Source organism: Brassica napus, assembly GCF_020379485.1.
Source record: "Brassica napus cultivar Da-Ae chromosome A2 unlocalized genomic scaffold, Da-Ae chrA02_Random_2, whole genome shotgun sequence".
Taxonomy (NCBI): Eukaryota; Viridiplantae; Streptophyta; class Magnoliopsida; order Brassicales; family Brassicaceae; genus Brassica; species Brassica napus.
In genome coordinates this window covers 1-23,837 of record NW_026013939.1, presented here as the reverse complement: position 1 = coordinate 23,837, position 23,837 = coordinate 1, and the positions used below count along the sequence as shown (strand labels likewise).

General features: G+C 34.1%; 4 protein-coding genes, 1 long non-coding RNA gene and 1 other non-coding gene across 6 annotated transcripts; 4 read left to right on the top strand and 2 right to left on the bottom strand.

The window, feature by feature from the left end:
* The first annotated feature begins 810 nt into the window (after positions 1-810).
* LOC106416078 (3-hydroxyacyl-[acyl-carrier-protein] dehydratase FabZ-like) lies at positions 811-2,391 on the top strand. Its single transcript, XM_013856916.3, has 4 exons — positions 811-1,089; positions 1,167-1,227; positions 1,311-1,455; positions 2,002-2,391. The coding sequence occupies exons 1-4, from the start codon at positions 879-881 to the stop codon at positions 2,254-2,256; spliced, it is 672 nt and encodes a 223-aa protein (XP_013712370.1). The 5' UTR covers positions 811-878; the 3' UTR covers positions 2,257-2,391.
* A 376-nt stretch (positions 2,392-2,767) lies between these two features.
* On the bottom strand, positions 2,768-5,988 carry LOC125593981 (probable inositol 3-phosphate synthase isozyme 3). Its single transcript, XM_048770321.1, has 10 exons — positions 5,710-5,988; positions 5,462-5,530; positions 5,100-5,235; positions 4,661-4,908; positions 4,305-4,531; positions 4,101-4,216; positions 3,834-4,010; positions 3,383-3,571; positions 3,196-3,258; positions 2,768-3,110 (listed from the first exon to the last, which is right to left on the bottom strand). Exons 1-10 carry the CDS (start codon positions 5,895-5,897, stop codon positions 2,991-2,993), a joined length of 1,533 nt encoding a protein of 510 aa, XP_048626278.1. The 5' UTR covers positions 5,898-5,988; the 3' UTR covers positions 2,768-2,990.
* A 2,783-nt stretch (positions 5,989-8,771) lies between these two features.
* On the top strand, positions 8,772-12,686 carry LOC106383119 (sulfate transporter 2.1). The gene is given in 10 exon segments (NM_001315588.1): positions 8,772-9,229; positions 9,334-9,382; positions 9,524-9,972; positions 10,417-10,647; positions 10,733-10,859; positions 11,189-11,475; positions 11,576-11,769; positions 11,874-11,968; positions 12,214-12,290; positions 12,380-12,686. Coding segments are annotated over 10 exon segments (2,034 nt in total). The 5' UTR covers positions 8,772-8,836; the 3' UTR covers positions 12,512-12,686.
* Positions 12,687-14,787: 2,101 nt separating this feature from the next.
* On the top strand, positions 14,788-17,307 carry LOC125593984. Its single transcript, XM_048770324.1, has 3 exons — positions 14,788-15,242; positions 15,661-16,406; positions 16,742-17,307. The coding sequence occupies exons 1-3, from the start codon at positions 14,955-14,957 to the stop codon at positions 17,190-17,192; spliced, it is 1,485 nt and encodes a 494-aa protein (XP_048626281.1). The 5' UTR covers positions 14,788-14,954; the 3' UTR covers positions 17,193-17,307.
* An 843-nt stretch (positions 17,308-18,150) lies between these two features.
* On the bottom strand, positions 18,151-18,223 carry TRNAR-ACG. The gene has a single exon. It is a non-coding gene; the product is annotated as a tRNA-Arg (tRNA).
* A 1,161-nt stretch (positions 18,224-19,384) lies between these two features.
* On the top strand, positions 19,385-23,693 carry LOC125593986. The gene is made up of 4 exons (XR_007329717.1): positions 19,385-20,937; positions 21,824-21,903; positions 22,001-22,106; positions 23,189-23,693. It is a non-coding gene; the product is annotated as an uncharacterized LOC125593986 (long non-coding RNA).
* The last annotated feature ends 144 nt before the right edge of the window (positions 23,694-23,837 follow it).

The following is a 23,837-nucleotide window of genomic DNA, read 5'->3' as shown; positions in this document are numbered from 1 at the left end:
AAAAAACTGTCATTTTACGTCTGAATAATCTCATATGAATACATGTTGTGTTTATAGAGTAAACCATATAAATAAACATTTTTTAAAAAAAATATTGAATTACATTATTACTTTTGAAAATAATTGATGATCAATATTGATATAGAAAATGCAATATTTTGATAATTGCAGAATAAACATCGTTTTCTATAAAATAGAGAAAAATCTATATATATTTGAATATCACATGCAGTCTTTGGGCTTCAGAACGTTACATGTCAACATAATAATAAATTAAAACATTATATATATCACAAATTTCTCCATCTATCTATAACTCAATGATTCGAATGCATGTGAGTTTTTTTTTTTTGTGCTAAAGGGTTTGAATGCATGTGAGTTTTACTAGATTGAAGTTGCTGTAATATTTAAAATCTTTCATTCAATTCATACGTCTTTTTCGATTTGTATATATATAATAGATATTGATCTTAACAATGTAAGAGTATAGTTGAATAGTAAAGTGGCCTATTGTTTTAGCTGAACAGAAAGTTTCGACTTTTGTATTCGTAGTTGCAGCTACACAATGTAGGCAGGGTGGTTGGTATGACTTTGTTCAATTATTATCACCCGAAGGTCACAAATTATATTATCTGCATTTTTCACCTTCTATTATTAGAAACAGTTGAGCCGTCAAAAACCACAATAGAAATAGTTGAAAAATAGTAAAATACTAATAAAATTTCGTGGGCTTAGCTGCGTTGAACAAAAAGCCCAATATAGGCCTACTAAAGAAAAGGCCCATTGCTTATTATATATCACACACCATCGTTTCCGTTGGAAGCTCTTTCGAAACACTCTTCGAAGTCTCCGTCCCCTTCTCTCGAGATCAATCGAAAATGGCTGCCTCTAACTCCATTTTCACCATCTCTCCGTCGGGAAATGTTGCACGTATCTCTCTTAACCAGTCCTTATCGCCGCCGTTGAGTCTTCCACTCAACAGATCAAGCTCCGTCGCGCTGCGTCCCAAACCACGATCCAGCTCGCTAGTCTTATGCTCCACCGATGAATCAAAGATCACGGCGGAGAAAGAGATCCCAATAGAGCTCAGTAAGCTTACCATCTCATAACATTCTGATTACAAATCAAAAAATTTAATTAAAAAATAAATAAATAAAATTTGGCAGGGTACGAGGCTTTTCCGACAGTGATGGACATTAACCAGATACGTGAGATATTGCCTCACAGGTGAATAATTTTATTACACACTGTTTCTCCAAACTGAAGTTGTTTTGTTCTGATTCGATGTCTGGACTGGTTGTGTTATGTAGGTTCCCGTTTCTGTTAGTGGATAGAGTGATAGAGTACACACCTGGTGTATCTGCTGTAGCTATCAAAAACGTTACCATTAATGATAATTTCTTTCCTGGGCATTTTCCTGAGAGGCCCATTATGCCTGGAGTCCTCATGGTTGAGGTAAAATCTCATTGCAAGCTTCACTCCTTTTTTTGCTACTTGATCTTTAGAGATCTTGGCTTTGCTTAGGCTGGGTTAATAGAGAGTAAGATTAGCTTGTTTTGAAGGATACCCCTGGATCATACCTTTATATCAAGAGTTGCTCTATTACGACATAACTAAAGCCAGTAGCATCTATTCCAGCCAAAATACATGATGAGTCTCCTAATGATTTCATGCTACATAGATTTTCAGACATCTTGTACTTAAAAATTATTCAAAGCATTAAAATATACTTTCTCCGTTTCATAAAAAAATGCATGTTTTAGAAAAAAAATATATTTTTTCAATTTTTTCAATGCATATTAGCAACTATTAATGATTGATTGTGAACTTCAGAAAGATTAATTGTTATTACTGAATTTTTATTGGTTTATAATGCGACAAATAGATAATCACAAAAGATTATATATTTAATATTGAAATTTAATATATTTTATTAATGTGTGAATAATCTAAAACATAGATCATTTTGAGTCACAGAAAATTTATGTTTTGTTTCCACAGGCCATGGCTCAGGTGGGAGGTATAGTGATGCTACAACCAGAAGGGGGCGGATCTAAAAGCAACTTCTTCTTTGCTGGAATTGACAAAGTCAGATTCAGAAAGCCTGTGATTGCAGGTGATACTCTGGTGATGAGGATGACGCTTGTGAAGATGCAGAAGCGGTTTGGAATAGCGAAAATGGAAGGGAAAGCATACGTAGGAAACACTGTGGTATGCGAAGGAGAGTTCTTGATGGCTATGGGAAAAGAAGAGTAGTGATCATGTTCTCATGCCTTTTGCTTTTATCTCTTACCCCTTGTGTTCTACGAGTTATCACACACTTTATGTCTCATTCGAAAATATTATTTCCCTCAGAATTCAAACATATTAATTGAATTTTTTAACACAAAAGTATTCTTCATGTATTTTGAATTTAAAAAAAAATCGTTTTTAAGATTAAAATTTAAATTCATGATGAACTTAACATCATATACCTCTTTTTAACTTGAATTTTAATTTTCTTCATTTTCACAAAATATATCACGTTTCTTTTTATCTTACACATACAGTTCAATCTCATTTACATTAGTCATCAAATTATTTACTTATCAAACTCTTAAATTTTACAGAAATACATATGTACAAAACGAAGCAACCAAGTAATAGTCAGAAGTAAATCATATTTACAGAAAGAAACAACTAAGTAATAAAATCATATGATAAAAATATTAGTTCTGTGTTGTTGACAAAAAAAAAGAGAGAATAGTTTTGGCTTTTAGTTATGTTCTGAAATGAAACAGAAAAATATTATTTAAAAACGATACAAATCTGGATCTCAGACCTCACGTTTGTTAACGACTTTTAATTCAGCACGAGACACCAATATTTGGCTCGGCAATATATAATATAAGGCTTAAATAAGAAGTCAACCCTTATAAAAAGGTACTTATTCATGAAAACATAAAATGAAGCAAAGCTAAATGAAGCGGATCTCCTGTCTGATCTCTTCCTCACTTGTACTCGAGAATCATGTTGTTCTCTGGAGCAAGTCCAACACAAGCTCTGAGTATGTTCTCAAGCATTGCACGCTGCTTCGACAAAGCGTTCACAACTGGCGTGCCAGGTGGGACCTGCATTCATTAAAGTTGAGTGACTAATTTAAATAATGTTGCAAACATTCAGAAACGGCATTATGTTTTGCTTTGGTTCCCTTACCAATGGTGCCTTGGAGAGGTAACTCAGAAGAGTAGCCACTGGATGGAAAGAGTGGAACTTTCCCTGCAAAGCAAATATTAAGATAAATTACTAATGCCTCGATGTGTTTCACACAAATGCAAACACAAACGAACTAGGAACATGACGAAATCATTGAGTTTTAATGATGTTGTAGACAATAGCAAACCTCATTGTCGGCCTTGAGCTCGATCCTGGTGGTGAGCTCGGCGAGAAGAACAAGGTCCAAAATAATGGGAGCAGCCAAGAGAGAGTCTTCACAAGTGTTGTGCATCACAATTGTGTTCTTCCCTCCCATGAAAATCTCTGACGTGTACTCGTCCATGGCTCTCTTGCTGTCTCCTACATATGGCACATACTACAATACCATCCAGTGTTACATTCTTTATGTATATATTCCAACTTATACGTTTTAAACGTTAATATATCTTAACTTTCTGTCATTTTAGAAACATTAGCCTATACTATCATATATATATAAGTAAAAAAAAGTTGTGTTGTTCTTGGAAATATGTTCTTATGGTACTTTGGATATTGTCATATACTCATATTAGATGAACTTGTTAAAAGGGTAAGTCAAACATATGATTAATAATTGTACGTAAAATATAATTAATCACCTTAATGACGACAACATGGTCAGGGTGTTCACCGGAATCGAATAAAATACCATTGCTAGCAACCATGTCGTCGACCACATTGCTCTTAGAAATCTCCTTAGACCGGAATGTCTGCGGCGCCGACAAATTCATGCCATCGTTGTTTCCAAGGTGATTGTAGCTCACTATCGAGGTTGGCTATAGTATATTCGTACATATAAATGCAATTAGTTTCATTTTGTAACATTAGGATATATAAATGATAAATAAACTTTTATTAGTATGTACTTTGATTCCAGCGCCGACAAGGAAATCGACGAGGACAGATTTCATCTTGGTCTGACCACTCTTGAAGTCATCACCACCGATCAAGCTGTTTCTCTTGATTGCTAATTCAATAAGCCCTGTGATATATGTACATTTTTTATTTTAGTTAATGTGATTAATGGGAAAGTGATTATGGTTAATACTATCTATAGTTTATTAAATTACCGGGGACAAAAGTGTTTTGTGGGCTTCCATTGATGAAAGGAACGTTCTCAAGAACACAAGCAATGGCGTAGAGTGTAGAAGGAGAAATCTCAGCCTCATTCTTGTCCAAAGATGACATGAGATTCTCCGTCGTGTCGTTAAGACCAGCCACCACATTGCTGTATCTTTCTGTGTTGGCCGTCCATAGCACCACCACCTTGTCCACTTTGTTTTTCTCTTTGAAATCCCTGATTGTAAAATAATGAATTTTCTTTTAATTAGCGATCATGCTGTATTCATTTGGACAAACCGCACATATTAATGAAAATAATGACTAAAATTAATTTGCAAATTGTAGACATAAGCCGTTATGTTACCTGATGTCCTTGATGACTTGTTCTAGCTGTTCTTTCTTGGTGCCTTTGATCAAGTGGTTGGCACGTGATCCCTGGTTAGCTGCGATGAAATCTGGGTCGTAGATTCCGGGGAGGGGGACCATGTGTTCCATGAATGGACGCAGCTGCTTTTGGAGGTCGATGTCTAGGACCTTGGCTCGTCCCATAGCGTCTGCTAAGTTCATATCGCTTATGTCCCATCCCCCAAACACTATTTCTTCCGGATTAACCTAACATATTCAGAACCCGTTAGTAATTTTATTTGTTTCTCTCTCTCTTAGAATAAGTAGTACTATATTTATAAATATTAAACATATTATTTTATTTTTCTTAAAAGCTAGTAAAATAACACTAATTTTTTGGTCGTGTAAAACATCACAAATATGTAAGTAACTTTTTTTAAAACAAAAGTATATTGTACCATGGGGAGAAGACTTTTGAAGGGAGCATAGATTTCTTCCCCATTAAATGATCCGACCCGGATAGAGGATGCTTGGGTTAATGACCCGAAATAATTAGCTTGTTGCACTTTCTCCTTCGTAGCCCAGGATATTCCCCTGTCACCAATTGATTTCTTTATTTTTGTTATTTAAAAAATAAATCCCAACTTCTGCATAGAATAGAATAATATCCAGTTGCGGGAATATGAAATAATTTATTAATCCACTAGCAATAAATAAGACACAAACAGAACTTTATTCCCATTTGAAACCGTAGTATTATAACTAAACAACAACAATTAATTTTGTCGGAGAATAATCAAGGATAAACAGTTTTACTCACTCGCGATTGGCGATAACACCAGCGGTAAGAGTAGAACCATTGTTTCCTCCCCAACCAACGAGCATCACTCTGCGATAATAGATTTAGACAAAACAAAAACATCGTTTATAAGCAATATAAGAAGAAATTAGTCAAAAAAAAACAATATAAGAAAAAATATATGAACCCTATGATACAATTGTTATAATTATAAAAGAAGAACGAATATTAATATAAGAGCAAGAAGGTTTTAGAGAAGAGGAAAAAACCCAAGTCTGGGAACATGAGTGTCGGTCTTAAACTCATATTTCACGGTTTTTGGCTTCACGGTCCATTGATACGCGCCATTTTTGCTCTCATGAACAAGCTCAGTGGTTTGGTAGTCGTACACTGAATGAATCTCATTCTCCGTGTACTTCACGTTTGGAGATTCAACCTTGAAGCTTTCAATGAACATTTTTGCCTAATCTTTTTCTGAAGGAAACTTTGAGAACTGTTTTTGATGCTTTTGAAGGAGATGCTTCTGAATGCTTTGCGATTTGAGGACCAAACTCGCTTTTATAGACAAGATGGACATTTAGTATTATTATTTCACCATAAATGTCAATATAGTTTTTTCTCCATTTTCTGTTCAACGTGGTTTAAATAGAAATGTGATTATTTATCATTATGTTTTATAGAGTGTAAAAATGATTAATTCTTAAGACATTTTTAAAAATAAATTACTTAGAATGGAAACACTATAAAAGGAAACGAATCTTATTTGACTAGAAAATAATATAGTAAATTAGGATATATTTTGTCTTAAATGACAAAATCACAAGATATTTTCTATAATATTATTTGAGAAAGCACTATATGCGTTTATGTTAAAAAAAAATTTTGCTAACTTTTGGCGCTTATGTTAATTGTTACAATGGTTGATCAAACATAGAGTAACATTAATGAACTTAAGATATTATATGTAATTTTTTTAGATTTTATTTTTTAATTCTTTTCAAATAGCATATATAAAAAAGAAAATATTTATTAAAGAAAACATTTATTAAAGGAAACAATTAATTTTTTAAACGACTATATTTTTTACATAATATGATTCATAAAAAAAAACTCACAAAAACAAATTTCATTTTAAAAATAATATTTATTTTAAAACATAATCATTTTCTTTGTATCAAGCTATATTAAAATGATTAAAATAATTTAAATAACATAAACCAAATTAGTTTTTAAATATTTAATGTATATTTACACTATGTTCTATAATAATACATGCACATGGCAGGCTTAATTGATTTTTAAAATGAAATCTATAATTTTTGTTACGTTTTTTTTTAACTATTGTCGATATTATATCATTTTAGATATTTAATGTATATTATACTATATCATTTTAGATATTTAATGTATATTTATACGTTTATCGTGTCGCTAGTTTTCCGTCATTATCTTATAATAATGTATATTCTTATCCATGATATTTAAAAAACAAATTGTCGGCATTTAAAATGTTTATAATCAAAGAATCAGATTTTGGAAAAATGTACTTTACCAAGTTGACGAACAAAATCTAATAAATTTATATGATATATTCAGTGAGTATATATTGCGTATATCTTTTTGTTTGGTGTATTCAATGGTTTAACATTTGATTTTATCGAGTTTGTTTAAAACAACTTCCAAAATCGAGAATATAATACAATACTCGCAATCAAAAGATCTTTGTTTCTTGTAAATTTTTGGATTATGGCGAAGATATGATCTAGTTAACATTGTGTAAAATACTAAGGTCCATACTTATATGGGCTTTTGTTGTTGCATCTTTGAAGCCCATCTAACTTTCGGAAGATTTTCAGGATCTACCGTGTACGCGCGGTGAACACACGTGCGAGTAGATAAAATGAAACGTGTTTATGGATTACGTTGACAGTTAGGTGAGTATTGCTGACAACTTAACTCGTCGAATATAATACTCAACTCCACGTAGACTTTTGACATTGAAAGGAAAAAATTACTGTCTCTCTTTTCTTTTTGTTCCCAATTCTATCAAACAAAGGTTTTTAAGTTTCATTAACTTTTCATAATAATAAATATTTGGATTCAGATTTTTTTTGTTTCATACGTACCTAAACTAAAAGAGTTGGAAAAGAACCTAACAATTGTCGAGGAACAAAACTTAGAGTTATCCAAATCGAAACCATGATGTCACATATAATTTGTTTCATATATGGACCCCGATGATATTCGCATCAGATTCTTACTTCTTACATCTGCTGCAAATGTAAACAAGATGTCACTTATTTATTACTAATATTATTTAGTAGGAAAGTGATCCGTATGCCCATGCTTACTCCATATGCCAAACATCATGCAGTTGTCTTCCATCTGATGTGTTTCTCCTCACAAACTATATTTTAATTTCAAAACTTTTCTGTGATTAAGAAGATAAAGAGTTAAAAAGATATTTAAAATGTTTGTGTTCACAATGTTATTGTTGCAAAGAGACAGCAAATGTTGTTGATCTGGCCTACTCAAAATTGCTTAGTTGAACGGTTATACGTTAGGTTAATTGCCCAATTTTAAGCTCTAACTGAAGAATAATTACATTTTCGGATATTCAAAAGAATACAAATTTTAAAATTCGCTAAAAGGAAAACATAAATACATGCGCAACAAAGATCTCGAGGGCTTTGACTTTGGTCTGGATTGAGACCCATGAAGTTCGAGGCACACATATAGTGTCATCTCCACTTGCTCCGACCAAGACAAAGACATTTCATCTATTGGCTGTGGCATAACCACTTCACTTTTAAAACCCATCACACGTTCCATCATTGGCCTATCCACAAGTCCGAATAATGTAAACATATAAACCATTTCAAGTATTCAAGGTCGAAACAATTTATGATCAGATTTATCTATCAAACCTCATAAACTATGTTTTCACCTATCGATCATAAAACGTGTTGATAAAAGCACCATTTCATTTTCACCTACCACGTCATTCTCAGGTATCCAAAGTAATTAATAATTACCCATATGTTTTATAGGCATTTTTTACTCGTTGGATATTCTGAAAAATCAAGATATTCATATTCAATCTGCTTCCTTATGATAGTAATAACCCAAGATATTTCATTTCATGTACAGGAAAGTATTATATTTGTTGTAAAGCCTTCTTTTCAATTTAATATATTTAGCCTTTAACCTTTAACAAGTTTTTTTTTGTGCTTTTGGTTTAATTAACAAAAAATGGACACCATGAGATTCCACTAACTCATGTGTATATAAGCATTAGCGAGTCCGTCCATTCACTTCAGCATCAACACACTTTGAATGCTCAATCACAGCTTCTCTTCATAGGTAATCTTCCACGCAACCGCAGAAATTAAGAAGATGAAAGAACGAGATTCAGAGAGTTTTGAATCTCTCTCTCAAGTTCTCCCAAACACTTCAAATTCGGCACGCATGATCCAGATGTCCATGGCCAACTCAGGTTCAGCTGCACCCGCACCTGCCGGTCAAGACCACCTTGACCGGTCAAAATGGCTGCTTGACTGCCCTGAACCACCAAGCCCGTGGCAAGAGCTTAAGACTCAAGTCAAAGAATCTTACCTAACCAAAGCCAAAAAGTTCAAATCACTTCGAAAACAGCCTCTCCCAAAACGAATCCTCTTTATCCTCCAAGCCGTTTTCCCAATCTTTGGTTGGTGCAGAAACTACAAACTCACCATGTTCAAGAACGACCTCATGGCTGGTTTAACTCTCGCTAGCCTCTGCATTCCTCAGGTATATATATTTATTTATTTATATATAACATAAACAAAATAATAATCTTTTGATCCTCTTGGAGATCTTAATTAACTATTTTAATTCTTTTTCTTTTTCTATAGAGCATTGGTTATGCCACTCTTGCAAAGCTTGATCCTCAGTATGGCCTATGTAAGTTTATATTTCAAATACAAGAAAAAATATCTCCTGAACAATATTTTCTGTGGGTGTTAATATTCTTGAACTATACACTTTTTTTTGTTCACAAAAACAAAGAACTATACTTATATGTGGACCGTTACACATTTATAGATACAAGTGTGGTACCACCATTGATTTACGCATTGATGGGGACATCAAGAGAGATAGCAATCGGACCAGTGGCTGTAGTATCTCTCCTTGTATCCTCAATGTTGCAGAAACTAATCGATCCAGAAACAGATCCCTTGGGCTACAAGAAACTCGTCCTGACCACAACTTTCTTCGCTGGAATCTTCCAAGCTTCTTTCGGGATTTTCAGATTAGGGTTTCTGGTGGATTTTCTGTCGCACGCAGCTATAGTAGGGTTCATGGGTGGTGCAGCTATTGTTATAGGACTCCAACAGCTTAAGGGTTTGCTTGGTATCACTAACTTCACTACGAACACTGACATTGTATCTGTTCTTCGAGCTGTCTGGCGATCTTGTCATCAACAATGGAGTCCTCACACTTTCATCCTCGGATGTTCTTTCCTCAGTTTTATCCTTATCACTCGCTTCATCGTAAGTAAATTTAAAGTTACGTTATATATAGCACTAAATCTTACTTTAATTATGGGTTTTGGATTTAACCAATTAGCAATAACTTCAAGTATTGTTGTTTATTGAGTTCATAACAAGTATGATGACATATACAATTTTATGATTCTATATTCAAATATGTATATTTTTGGTAATCAACTATATTTAAATATTACTTTTCACGTTTTGGAAATATAACATTTTCGTTATCTTTTACCAAACTCTTGTGTTTATTGATATTATTATCTAAAATTTTAGGTTCATTTCAAAGAAGCACACATGTAAATATAGAACACATGTAAATATATACTTAAATTTGAGTTCATTTTAATGTGGCTTCTATCAATAAAAATATTTAGCGGAGATTTCTAGAAATAGATAGCGATTATAAGTGAATTTAGCACTCAGTTTATTTTTATATATCAGGGGAAGAAGAACAAAAAGCTGTTTTGGCTACCAGCAATAGCTCCGTTGATTTCCGTCGTAGTGTCAACGTTGATGGTGTTTCTCACTAAAGCCGACGAGCATGGCGTGAAGACGGTGAAGCACATCAAAGGAGGTCTTAATCCCATCTCAATTAACGATCTTGAGTTTAATACTCCTCATCTTGGACATATCGCTAAAATCGGATTAATCGTTGCCATTGTTGCATTAACCGTAAGTCATTAACCTTTCAGTAACAATTACTTATTTTCTAATACAAATTTGATTAACTAATTAATTTTGTTTCTATTTTTATCAGGAGGCCATTGCGGTGGGAAGGTCCTTCGCCGGAATTAAAGGGTATAGACTTGATGGAAACAAAGAAATGGTGGCCATTGGATTTATGAATGTTATTGGCTCCTTCACATCTTGTTATGCTGCTACTGGTAATTAATTAACTAATCTTTTCTAAACATAGAAATACCACTATCCTACTATATACAATTGACTTATGGACCACTTTTTAAGTGGAACGTGAGGTACTACTCATAAAAGTCATTTTTGGTGGATGAATATAATTTGCATACGTATTGATTTCTAGACTCCCTAAAACTTATCAATTAAAATCTAAGATTTATTAGAAAATAACATTTAAAAAAAACGTAAATAAATTATAGATACATGTAATGAATTTCTCTATTCAAGTTTGACGTTTTTCATATGCATGACATAATTATAACGACTCTTTTCCTTTTCATAATTTTGCTTTAATTAGGTTCTTTCTCTCGGACGGCGGTGAACTTCGCTGCCGGATGTGAGACGGCCATGTCGAACATTGTAATGGCGGTTACAGTTTTTGTAGCACTCGAGTGCTTAACGAGACTTCTCTACTATACTCCGATAGCGATCCTCGCGTCCATAATCCTCTCAGCACTTCCGGGATTAATTGACATTGATGAAGCTATTCACATTTGGAAAATCGATAAACTGGACTTTCTTGCTCTCATTGGAGCTTTCTTTGGCGTTTTATTCGGTTCTGTCGAGATCGGACTCCTCGTTGCGGTACTAATAAACATGAAGTTTAAAGCAAGCTAGATACCACTAAATAAAGTTATAGTAGTTCTTATTATATTTGTTATAAAGAGTTTATTTGATTGTGCAGGTAGTTATTTCGTTCGCGAAGATCATACTCATATCTATTCGACCAGGGATTGAAACCTTAGGGAGAATGCCCGGGACCGACACTTTTGCAGATACTGATCAATATCCTATGTCGGTTAAGACTCCCGGAGTGTTGATTTTTCGTGTCAAGTCTGCCTTGTTGTGCTTTGCTAATGCTAGTTCCATTGAGGAAAGGTAATAAAATATAAATCTTTGGATACAAATTTTTTGATTTCAAATTTAAAAAGTTTTTGGAGTACATATATTCAACCATGCCATGTAAATATGCTTGCTTGTAGGATTATGGGATGGATAAGGCAGGAAGAAGAAGGTGATGAAAACACAAAGAGCAACGCTAAGAGAAATATCCTCTTTGTCGTCCTTGATATGTCAAGTAAGTTGACTTACATACAATAATGTAAAGTTATATTATACTATAACTTACCACATCTTTTTTTTTTTTTTTTGTTCAAACTTACCACATCTTTTAAACAATGATCGATATATACAATTTACTTGTTTTACCGACTATCGAAAGATGTCTCAAACCTTCTTTTTTTTCTTATTATATATCGAAAATAATTACAATAGGGAAATATTTTTTTTGTTCTAACATTTCTCCTATTTATTAATTTATAGATTTAATAAACGTCGATACATCGGGGATTACTGCCTTGGTGGAGCTCCATAACAATCTAATCCAAAATGGTGTTGAGGTAAATTTTGTTCTTACAAAGTTATAATAATCCCATGTACTATATAAAAAATAAAGACAAAAGTAAATATCATTTTGTTTGTGTTGCAGCTGGTGATCGTTAACCCTAAGTGGACAGTGATCCACAAGCTGAATCAAACAAAGTTCATCAGCAAAATCGGTGGCAAAGTTTATTTGACAATCGGAGAAGCTGTCGATGCTTGCTTTGGATTAAAAGTTTAAGATCTAATCAACATGCATGTTTTACGGAGTGTTGCATGTGAATTTTATGTGAGTTCAATTTAGTAACTTAAATGCGACGTGTGCATGTGATGATGTATAATTATTAAGTACGTATGTGTAATGTAGAGTGCCTTGGTACGTAAGCTCGGTCGTGATTAAATAAAAGTCATGCAATCTGTAGTATGACGATCGATGCATGGGTCTGTGTAAAACAATGCATGCGATTTGGAAACAATGTATAAAGATGTAAGTGTGAGTTCGAGAAATATATATTGGTAGTTGTAATGTACTAATGTTATCGTGTTAAATATGTCTAATTTTGTGTCTGCAAAGTCTTCATCCATCACTAATGTTTCGACGAAATTTCGTATTATATCTAGAAACGAATATGAATACAAAACACACATGTCTAAGTTCAATGTATCTTAATCCGTTGAACAAGAAGTAATTAGTGGAGGGACTTTATAGGGTAAGTATTGATGTCACTTGGAAAATTCAAGAGAGGAGACGTTTATATTGGGATGGCTAATGATGTTCCCCAATTTAAAAGTCTAATGCACTTTTTGAGTTTTAATTATTGGAGTTAATGGGAGCTACTGTTTTCATCACGATCTTCTCCTGATTCCTCACGGCTTCAACAATATGCGTCTAGGTTCACTGAATCTGATTAAGATTTGCCAAGGTCCATGTTTCCTCGTCCCTGTCTATTTAAAACTAGTAAAGTGTTAACTAGTAGTAGTATATGATCTGAATCACTAATTAACAATTCTAAAAACAAAAACCACTAACTAATACTTCAAGTTGCGTTTGTGGTCCGGTGCATATTTATTTATCCGTCCGGTCAATATATGTGTGTGTATTTATATTAACTAATATGGATGTTATGGATCTAAGATTCAGTTATGAGTCTCTTTACATATGTATAGTTAAGTAGAGGTCTTGCATCAAATTTACAGCTCAGAGGCTTTATGAAACTCTTTTTGTTTTGCTTTTACAATATAATTTCATCACGTTTTTATTACTGGTACTGTACATGGTTGACGAGAATCTTTAAAGATTGATATTGACCAATTTCCTCCAATGCTTTCAGCTACTATAATGGCGATGATTCTGAAAGGACGTATATCGATATTCACATTTACATGATACATTACTAGTTTACTACTGATACTGTTTCATAAAGATAGAAACTGAACTGAAACCCAATGAGGTATGTGACTAAAACCCCAAAAATATATAGCTGAAGCTAATATTCAGCTAATAGTTTTACTAGTCCAATAAGTGTCAAGTGTTAGTTCAAAGTGCTATGGACTCTTAAAACCCATATTATAATTTGGGCCATTTGCGGTCTAGACCAGCTAATGGGCATCTAGTCCGAAGCTAGCCCACTCCTTTGGTGTAATTCAACACTTATCATAACTCTAAATTGGTGTTATATTGCCATTTCTCACCAATACTACTTTTAAGAAACTAATTCTTTATTCTGTCAAGTAATAAAAGATTAAAGATCTCTCTATTTTATTAGCCATTAAAGTAAAATCCAAAATCCAGTATATATCAGCTATGGTTTGACGTTAGATTCTTCTATAGAAAATAGACATTTAATTATTTTTTCATTAAAAACTTGAACTAAGTAAAAGAGGTAAAAAAGTGAAGATTACTTAACTTCTATACATAATAAAACTAAATTATCCAATAAGAATATAAGAAGTGATTAATTATCATCAAATTCGTTTACTATTTTTCAAACAGATTCATTTTTTTTTACATCTACAGATTCATTTACTAAATACAAATTCTACAATGTAAACAACAAAAAACAACGGCCAATTAGCCAACTTGATCCGTTTTAGTAACATCTTGAGTTAAAAAAATTCTACACTTAATTAGATAAAATAAAACAAAAGAAATTAATCATATTATTAATCTTCATAAAACAGATGAATGACACGTCAAAACTAGGATAAACCAAGATAACAATTAAGAAAGCAGAAGAAACACAAAAAGGAAAACATATATTCTTACGATAAATAGATTGAAAGACAAGAATTATGCAAGATATATTACCAAAATTAAAATAGGAAACAAACAAGATTCCCCTTAAGTCTTGGAAGACTATATCATAAGACAAGATCAATTTCATCCGACCATAAAATGTAGGGTCCCACGTTCTGTGTTTCCATGAAATCGCATACGTCCACGTGTCACAGTTCACATCTGGACCGTACTCTGCTCTGGTCTTCATTCTTCTATTTTTCTACTATTACATTCGTCAACCTTTCAAGACTTCAGTTATCTCTTCACCGTCGAAACCAAGTGGGATACCATTGCGCGATCCTGACGCATCAGACCACCGATCTCAATCCGGAGAATATTCCACCGAATATTCGAATCCGGCGAAGATCCCACCGGAAACTCTGATCTTGCCAAGATCCATAAAGAAATGAAACGGGAGACTCTAACGTTGGTTCTGGTGTACTTCGCCGGAATCATGGAGAGAGCGGACGAGTCTCTTCTCCCAGGAGTTTACAAGGAGGTAGGAGAGGCTCTGCACGTTGACCCAACGGCTCTTGGAACGTTGACTCTGTTTCGTTCCATTGTTCAGACGTGTTGTTACCCTTTGGCCGCGTACTTATCTTCCAGACATAACCGTGCACACGTCATCGCTCTCGGCGCTTTCCTCTGGGCCACCGCTACTTTCCTCGTCGCCATCTCCACCACTTTCTTCCAGGTCTTGACTTCGTAACCGATCATTCTCTGTTTTTTAGTTGTAGTCAACTCAAATCAGATCTGAATAGAATAGAACAGAACAGAACATAGTCTTGAGATTTATATAGTTTGACGTGGAACATGTTTGGACTAGTTGACAATGGTTTGAAACAGTGATCTAAAAATCGGTGTAGGCGGCACCTAGGCTTCCGTTTAGTCTTATCGGAACAATTTTTGTAGAACGCATTTTTAAAAATTGGTTTACACGTTCAGAAAATCGGTTAATCAATAATCTTCTATAAATCGCTTAATTACCGCATAAAGATTTTTTTTAACATTGGTTCAAATGTCTGGAAAGGATAATCTCTTCTTGGGTTATTACATAGTTGCTGCCGTTGCTTTAGTTTTTTTTTTTATGTTGAGATTGTATTTGAAACCAGGTGGCAGTATCAAGAGGCTTGAACGGGATAGGACTCGCCATTGTAACACCCGCGATACAGTCTCTAGTCGCTGACTCGACCGAAGATAGTAACCGTGGCATGGCGTTTGGATGGTTAGGAGTCACTTCAAACATAGGTTCCATACTAGGCAATCTCTGCGCTATCCTCTTTGCATCCAAGTCTTTCAATGGCCTAGCTGGCTGGAGAGTCGCTTTCCTATTAGTAGGATTCGTAAGCGTGATAGTCGGTGTACTAGTCCGTCTCTTCGCAAACGACCCTCACTACAGTAACAAGACCATTACAAAACATGATAAAGACAAACCGTTCTGGTCAGACGTAAAAGATTTATTACAAGAAGCCAAGATGGTTGTAAAGATTCCCTCTTTCCAAATCTTTGTCGCTCAGGGAGTCTCAGGGTCTTTCCCTTGGTCAGCTTTAGCTTTTGCACCGTTGTGGTTAGAGCTTATAGGTTTCTCGCACAAAACAACAGCGGTTCTAGTAACGCTATTCACTGTCTCTTGCTCTGTTGGACATTTGTTTGGAGGATACATGGGTGATACACTTGCCAAGAAGTTCCCAAACGCTGGTAGGATTATACTCTCTCAGATAAGCTCTGGCTCGGCCATTCCTTTAGCTGCGATTTTGCTTCTTGGACTGCCTGATGATCCCTCCACGGCCTTTAGCCACGGTCTGGCTCTTGTCACCATGGGATTGTTCATCTCATGGAACGGTTCAGCTACAAACGGGTAAGTAAAATGCATATATATTTCAATCATATTTTTCTTTAGAAATATACCTCATAATAGCATTAAAACACCTTATATTTCAAAATTAGCACAAAAAGAGAAAATACCTGAAATAATATTTAACTAAAAGTGAAAAATACATTTTTATTTTTTATTTGGATTTAGATATAGTGATTAGGTTAGGATGGTTCGGATTAATTTAATAATATTATTTTTAGTTTAGTGCTAATTTAGTCATTTTGCTAATTTTGTAGTAATGTTTTTTTGTGATATTTATAAGTCCTTTGTCATTTTCTTTAATCCCTGAAGAATTTACTTGAAATGGTTTTATACAGTCCTATATTTGCAGAGATTGTTCCAGAGAGAGCTAGGACAAGCATCTACGCGTTAGACAGATCATTCGAGTCGATATTAGCTTCATTTGCTCCTCCTATAGTAGGGATGCTTGCTCAGAACGTGTATGGATACAAACCAATCCCAGAAGGATCCTCAAGCGTGATGAAGATTGAAACAGACAGAGAGAACGCAGCATCGCTAGCTAAAGCATTATACTCAGCTATAGGGATCCCTATGGTGATATGTTGCACGATCTACTCGTTCCTGTATTGCACGTACCCTAGGGACAGAGATAGAGCGAAAATGCAGGCTTTGATCGAGTCAGAGATGCTGCAGCTCAATGAAGAAGAAGAGGATGATAAGTTTGGGATTGAAGTCAAGTATTTTGGAGATGAGGAACACGATGAGACTTATCTGCTGAAGCAGGAGCAGAGTGAGAGTGTCAGATGATGATTTGAGTTGGTTATAGAAAGACTAAGTTATAATTATAAGTGTTTTTTTTTTCTTTTTGTAAAAGAACAGCACGTAAGTGCAATAGAATATGGTAGATAACATTTACAGAACAGTGTGACAGGAGTATATGAGAAACAGTAATCTAAAAACGATTAGGTTTCTGCCTACACGGTAAATCAGATCTAAATGAAACAATATTTCTTGAACGATTTAAAAAAAAAAAATTGGTTAGGCATTAATCGGTTTAAATGATAGCCTAATCAATAATTAAGTGCTTAACAACCTAACAATTTCTTGAATATTGTTGAGAAGTTAAGTGTTGATCAGAATGATATTTGGTTCGTATTTAATTTGGTAAAAACATAGGATGAGTAATACCGAACCGGAATAAACCGGATCCGACAGAAACAGGCAGGCGCGTCAGTAGTTTGGAGTTATTTCTTTTACTCTTGTTTCCCTCGTTCTCTCGACCTCTCGCTTCTTTCATCTTCTTTGAGCTGTTTTCACTTCCAGTGTCCGATTGAAGAAGAGAGACTAGAACCGTCACCTGTATGCTGGTGTACTGTTGTTCGTTTAGTAGCAGTAATGGAAGAAGCAGCAGCAGTAAGCAGAAAAAAACGTAAGTTCTCATTTCCTTATTTAGTTTTGAGTGCTTATAGAATTCGTGGTAAAGTTCTTATTCATTTTGAAGGAGTAAAGATGAAAGGAACAGATTACCAAAAAAAGATGAAAAGGAACAATGTTACAATGGTTTTGTTATTTTCCTGCGGTTTTATTTATGGTGTGTATGTAACTAAAGAGATTCAAGAGAATGTGTTGCAATTTGTATAAATTACATTCTCTCTTGTATTAAGATATGGCTTCAGTATTTTTTTGCAAAGGGACATCCTTTAATGTTTTGTATATACTATAGAGAGGTTGATGGTGGTAAAAAATAAAAACAACATAAAAAGTACGACTCTGCTGGGGATCGAACCCAGAATCTCTGGTTTCGTAGACCAGCGCCTTATCCATTGGGCCACAGAGTCATTTGATTACTTTTAAATTTTAAAAGTCATAGTAAATGTTCTAACGAAAATAACAACTCATGCATTAACAATATAAGACAATCTCCATTAATGGTGCTCTAATTCACTCTAAAATAGAGTAACATAGAATTGAATTTGCTCAAATAGTTAACTCTATAATAGAGTAGAATATAGAAGAATGTTGTTTATTTACTCTATATTTGGAGTTAAAAACATAATTTTTTTATATTTCACTCTATTATAGAGTCAACCATTGGAGCAAATCTAACACTATGATATGATATGTTACTTTATTTTAAAGTGAAATATAGATGAAATTATAGAATATTATTGGAGATGCCTTAAGTAATATGTTTATATGTGTAATATTCAAAATATCACTAAGCAATGATTAAGCTTCTTATAGAAAATTATTGTTTAACTATGTCTTTTATTTATTTATCAAAGTTTAACTATGTCTACCATTTTTTGAACGTTTAAAAAATCAGTTTGAAAAAATGGTTTTGTTTAATTAGAGTCCCACATTGTTAATAATGATGTTCATTGGGCAATAATATGTGATGTGGCAATAATACGTGATGTGAATTAGGTCTAACACTAATATGTTTAGTTCCTATTTGCCAAAGCGGAGACCTATACCTAATTTTAGAACATTGCGCATGGGTATAACAGTTTTCTCTACCAGTTTCTGTAGCTTCTCAGGACGAGAGGGTTTTATTGAGAGTACCTACGAGAGAGTTCGATGATACGGGAACGTTTCGCTTGAGAGTTATCGACGCAGCCTAGGACAGCAAGAATCCCACACATAGTGGCGGTAATACAGAACACAACGGCTTCTGAGAACATATTCTTACCTTTGAAAGTCCAACAAGAATCTTATGCTCTGTTCTGACTTGCTCAATAAAAAGACTTGTTCACAATGATTAAAAATTCCAATATATATCATCAGTTCAGTTAATTATATGAGATATTTGATTTATCTCTATACATTATAGATGAGATATTTCATTTACCTCTTCATATATCTAAATGAAGTGGAATAAGCTTATAGTTTCGCTAGGTTTTCTGTAACTGTTCCTGGTAATATATACTGACTTGGGTGATGGGAAAGATTAGATAGTTTCCTTAAGGATGATGTGCAATGTTCTCTGAAGTATATTGTTTATGTCTTTGATTCTGTTCTCATTTGTTTGTCTACAATGCCATGAAAGATATTAGTTACTGTTTATAGGTCTCTCCTTCTTCGTCTTATACTATATAGGGAATCTGATTGCATATGAACCGATGATAAATAATAATAATCTTAAAAGGCTATAAACAATGTTCTCTCATCCATTCCACTTTCTATACAAGATCTTGACTTGCAGATTTGGTTCATATTCACACTAACTGACATTCTGTCTGCTGATGCAGTTTTCAAGCTAATCAATATATTCCTCTTCCAAGCCACTCTCTTGTGTGATGAATGACAACGTAGTGGAGTTGTTCTACCATCTCCTACTACTGTGGTCATTTCACTGATATTTTATTCTTGAGTTTCTTAATTCAAGGGACTTGTCAGCCATTTGGGACTTATATATGTCCAACACATATAACAATCCCACTTTCTGCACCATAAATGATACATAATAAGTCATATTCAAACCCACATTGGCAATGAGAGAAAGTCTCTGTTACCATGTTTCACTTTCAAGCCATGTGGAGTTTGCTAGGGAAGGAAGGTCGCTTCAGTTCAATACAGGTATCTCATCATGTTGGGTAGCTGAAAGAGTTTTGTTGTTGTGGAGTCCTGCTTGTTTATAACTGTGTTTTGATTCACATGTTTCCTGGTTCATGTCCAAAAAGGGTTCTGCAGATTTCCTGTTGTTGGAATAACTAGATAGTTGAAATAGCAATGATCTTGTTCATGCTGATTCACCTAATTTAGTTTATCTGAAGATTAAGTCAAAGATATTCTCAAAGATCTATCTGCCACAATATTATATAGGTGAAATCGTCAAACTTTTAGACTTTTATGCAGAGTTTAATTATTGTTATTACTTTTCACTATTATCTTAAGTTTTGGGGGTGGGCATCTGTAATCTGTGTGCTGTTCACATCCATCAGTCTGAGTCTACAGTTTATCTTTCTGTGTTGTTAAATAGTTTTGGGAGAGCTCTTGTGTGTTTTTTGTTTTTCTGAAAAAGATAGGGAAAATTTTGAAGATTTAAGGGATAAGTCAGTGTTTCCTCAATGTTAAGTGCTATCAATTTAGAATAAGTACAAAAGGCTTAGGACAAATAGCAGATCTAAAGGCGTTTGTCTATGGATAGCTTTTATGTTCTTTATTGGAACTCCTTTTAAAGACCTGACGTACCAACCCCAACCATGTGTTTTAGAGTTATGCACAGCTTTTTATGATGCTTTTGTTATGACTATTCTATTGTGGATCCTATTCTTACGTATATATTCATGCAGAGATCTTCGTACTTTTCGGGTCAGGCCATGTGACTTACTTTTCATGCAAAAAGCTTCCCCAGTCTTTTGTCTTTAAACTCTTATACTTTCGTGAAAAGATCCAACACTTTAGCCAGTTTGTTTTAGCTACCACCTTCTTAAAAGCAACAATGTTGTTTTGACAGCCTTTCAAATTTTCTTGTCTTCTGTTTGATGCTTGATGGTGAGGCAGAACGATAAACTCAAAGAACATGGCGAGTGGCATGGAAATTTCTTAGGTTCGTAAATGCTTTTTTCCATCTTTTTGTTTAGTCACTACTCACTAGTATACTCAATTACAATATTTAATGAAGCAAATGTGGTTGCTCGAGCACAGACGAGCTTACTATAGTAAAAGTCTTTCAAAATTTGATGGTTTTTCCGCTGGTTTTGAGCTATGTTGATTGGTGATTTTGAAGGAACTATCTAGGGAGTAGGGAATATCATTTTTCAAACACATAATTCACGAAAAAGATCACACAAATATACCGTTCCACCTTTATCACATGACTGGTAAAGTTAATTAGCTTTTTTAGCTGTGTTATTTGTCCCTCATTTGTCAAGGTGAAAGCTGGACAGACTCTATATACTTATTTTAAGATTGTTTACTGAACAAATCTCGTTTGCTTGGTAATACTTTGTAGTTGTACTGACTTCATCTCCTTTTCATAGTAAAGCTCACATTTCCAAAAAAAAAAGTACTCTATATGTTGTCTAGATGTTGGCGAAGATTTGTGAAAAACTAAACATATACATTAATTTTATCATAGTTAGGATATGGTGAAGGTTAGGACCTTTGGAACCCCCCTATAAGAGCTTTTAGTGAGAAGGCACTTAAACTCAACCAGGAACCGAGTTGAGATAGCCACTACAAATCCTTTTTGGATTCTAAACTTTTTTATTCTACCTATTTGCAATATATGTAGCAAAGATGATGTGTTTTTACTAATATAAGGAGTAGTTGGTTTATTATTAGTATATAATATATAGATATATAGATACATTTTATATCCAGTTTGATGATTAAGGTGTTTATGTATATAGAATACCAATAAAACACATAGCTGGCTTGCTTTATGATGCCTAATTAACCTTGTTTAACTAATCAATCTTATTTGTTTATAGCTAGTGGCCTCTAAGCTCATGGGCTATGTATATGGGGATTTCAGTTTGGGCTTTGCTATATTGGGTTTAACAAAACTGAGGTTAGACAATCCTAAACATGCTTTTATGTGGTGTAATTCTCTTCTAAGATTTGCAGTGAGCTCAAGATAAACTGTTTGAACCTATTTTCTATGGCAGGTATAATCAGAGAAAGCAAATGATATTAATACCTCAAAGGAGGTGGAGACACAAAAACTTGTGAACAAAAATGGAAAAAGAGATGTAATCCTTCTTGAAATTCCTGGTAAATAATATATATAGTATATATTTCTAAGGCACTGCTTAATTTTGATAAAAACAGACAAAATTATGACATCGTCAAATCATATTTGCTTTCATTTTCGTTAAGTTGGTGTTCCTAATATGATAGGTTTCTTATGATGATTTTATTTCCTGCATTCTCTATATTCCCTAGATTGCCTCTAGCCAGACTTTGGGCAAACACTCTGCAGTTACATGCACCTTAACTAACTAAGATCTAGATTGACTCTAGTCCTTGAGCAACTTGGTTTGTAGGAGATACACATTCCTCGATAGTTTTATTCTTTTTGCATTTATACAGAAACTTTACTTTGTTAAACTCTCTTCATCTGTTTTTCTTCGTTGCTGTGGGTATTATATGCTAAAGGCTAGACATCACTGTTGCATCCAAAACAACACATCTTTAGAGCTCTTGGATGGCATATTCTTCCATTGTTAGCATCCATGTCTTTCGCTGTCTCTAGCTGTAAAACGACGTACACCACAAAAGAAGTTCAGCCACCTAAAATGACGTTTAGTGGTTGATAGTTAACTAAAAACAACACGTAAGACCACACGTTTTAGTTCATATAGTATTTGACTGACTTTATAAAATTAATGGTAGACATTCTTGTTCTTCCTTTTCATTTTGTCATGTTCTTGAGGTTTCTTGTGACGATGCTTTTTCTACGTACCAGATGCTCCAGCAATGTTGGGCGTAACGGTTGAGAAAACTATGTGCTAATTTAGTATTCCAAATGAATTGAGTAAGCAATAAGATTTTGAATGGTGATTTCTTGTTTCACTTTCTGGATTTGAATAATATTTTGAGTTACAAAGACTAATGCCTTTTAGACCACTATCATATAAAACTAATAACTTCTATACGTAACCACCGTTAATTTGATTACTACAGACAAAATAGAAATTACCAAACAGATTTCCTGTACCCATCGCTGTATTCCATGCTAGTGCTAGAATGTGAACAGTTGAAAAGAGGATGTTGAAAATTATACGTATATATACGTGTGCATACTTGCGTGATGATACACGTGTGTCTGACATTTTTTCTTCTTGGTTTTACAGTCACAACTTTCGTAACTTGTTGGAATTTCTTTCAAGAACCTCAATGATGCTAATCATATCCGAAAACGCGCATTCTGGTTTCCTCTGACTTGTGTAAGTACCAAGATTTAAGTATTAAAACTACAGATAAGCCCTACGCACCTTATTAAAGGTATATTCACGTTTATGTAAAATAGGTAATTAAAGGGTTAACTATGTTCATTGGTGGCATAGAAAGTCCGAGAATTTAGACGCGTTGGTTAGAAACTTAGGAGAAGAAGCAATTCAGTTGTTTAGCTGACATTTACAACCAAGTTGTTTTTTTTTTTTAATAAGAGGAAGAGAACGGTTTAAGTGACATCACATATTTCATAATTAATACTTTTGTAAGAACCTAGTGTCTTCCTTAATTTTTTAGTATTTTGTGTACCTGCTTCCTCTATTCGAGACTGTGGTCCACTCTGTGAGGAACCCTAATGCAACAAGCAATTCAAATCCCTCTTTCCCTAAATTTAATTAATACTTTTGTAAGAGTTCTCGTTTTTTAATCCCTATTTGAAAGTTCGTAGGCTTGTATATCTCGTAGCTAGGTATACACGATGATACCCGCAAGCTTAAACCAAAAACCTTTAAACTCTAGGATACTTTTTCATGGGATTATTTCACTTTA

Excerpts from the sequence above, each read along its gene's own strand:
- LOC106416078 (XM_013856916.3), top strand. The coding sequence starts at position 879 with ATGGCTGCCTCTAACTCCATTTTCACCATCTCTCCGTCGGGAAATGTT. Across the intron at positions 1,228-1,310 it reads CGTGAGATATTGCCTCACAG|GTTCCCGTTTCTGTTAGTGG; the intron begins GTGAATAATTTT and ends TGTGTTATGTAG. Across the intron at positions 1,456-2,001 it reads CTGGAGTCCTCATGGTTGAG|GCCATGGCTCAGGTGGGAGG; the intron begins GTAAAATCTCAT and ends TTGTTTCCACAG.
- LOC125593981 (XM_048770321.1), bottom strand. The coding sequence starts at position 5,897 with ATGTTCATTGAAAGCTTCAAGGTTGAATCTCCAAACGTGAAGTACACG. Across the intron at positions 5,531-5,709 it reads ACTCATGTTCCCAGACTTGG|AGTGATGCTCGTTGGTTGGG; the intron begins GTTTTTTCCTCT and ends CTATTATCGCAG. Across the intron at positions 4,217-4,304 it reads ACAAAACACTTTTGTCCCCG|GGCTTATTGAATTAGCAATC; the intron begins GTAATTTAATAA and ends CATATATCACAG.
- LOC125593984 (XM_048770324.1), top strand. The coding sequence starts at position 14,955 with ATGAAACGGGAGACTCTAACGTTGGTTCTGGTGTACTTCGCCGGAATC. Across the intron at positions 15,243-15,660 it reads TCTCCACCACTTTCTTCCAG|GTGGCAGTATCAAGAGGCTT; the intron begins GTCTTGACTTCG and ends ATTTGAAACCAG. Across the intron at positions 16,407-16,741 it reads AACGGTTCAGCTACAAACGG|TCCTATATTTGCAGAGATTG; the intron begins GTAAGTAAAATG and ends GGTTTTATACAG.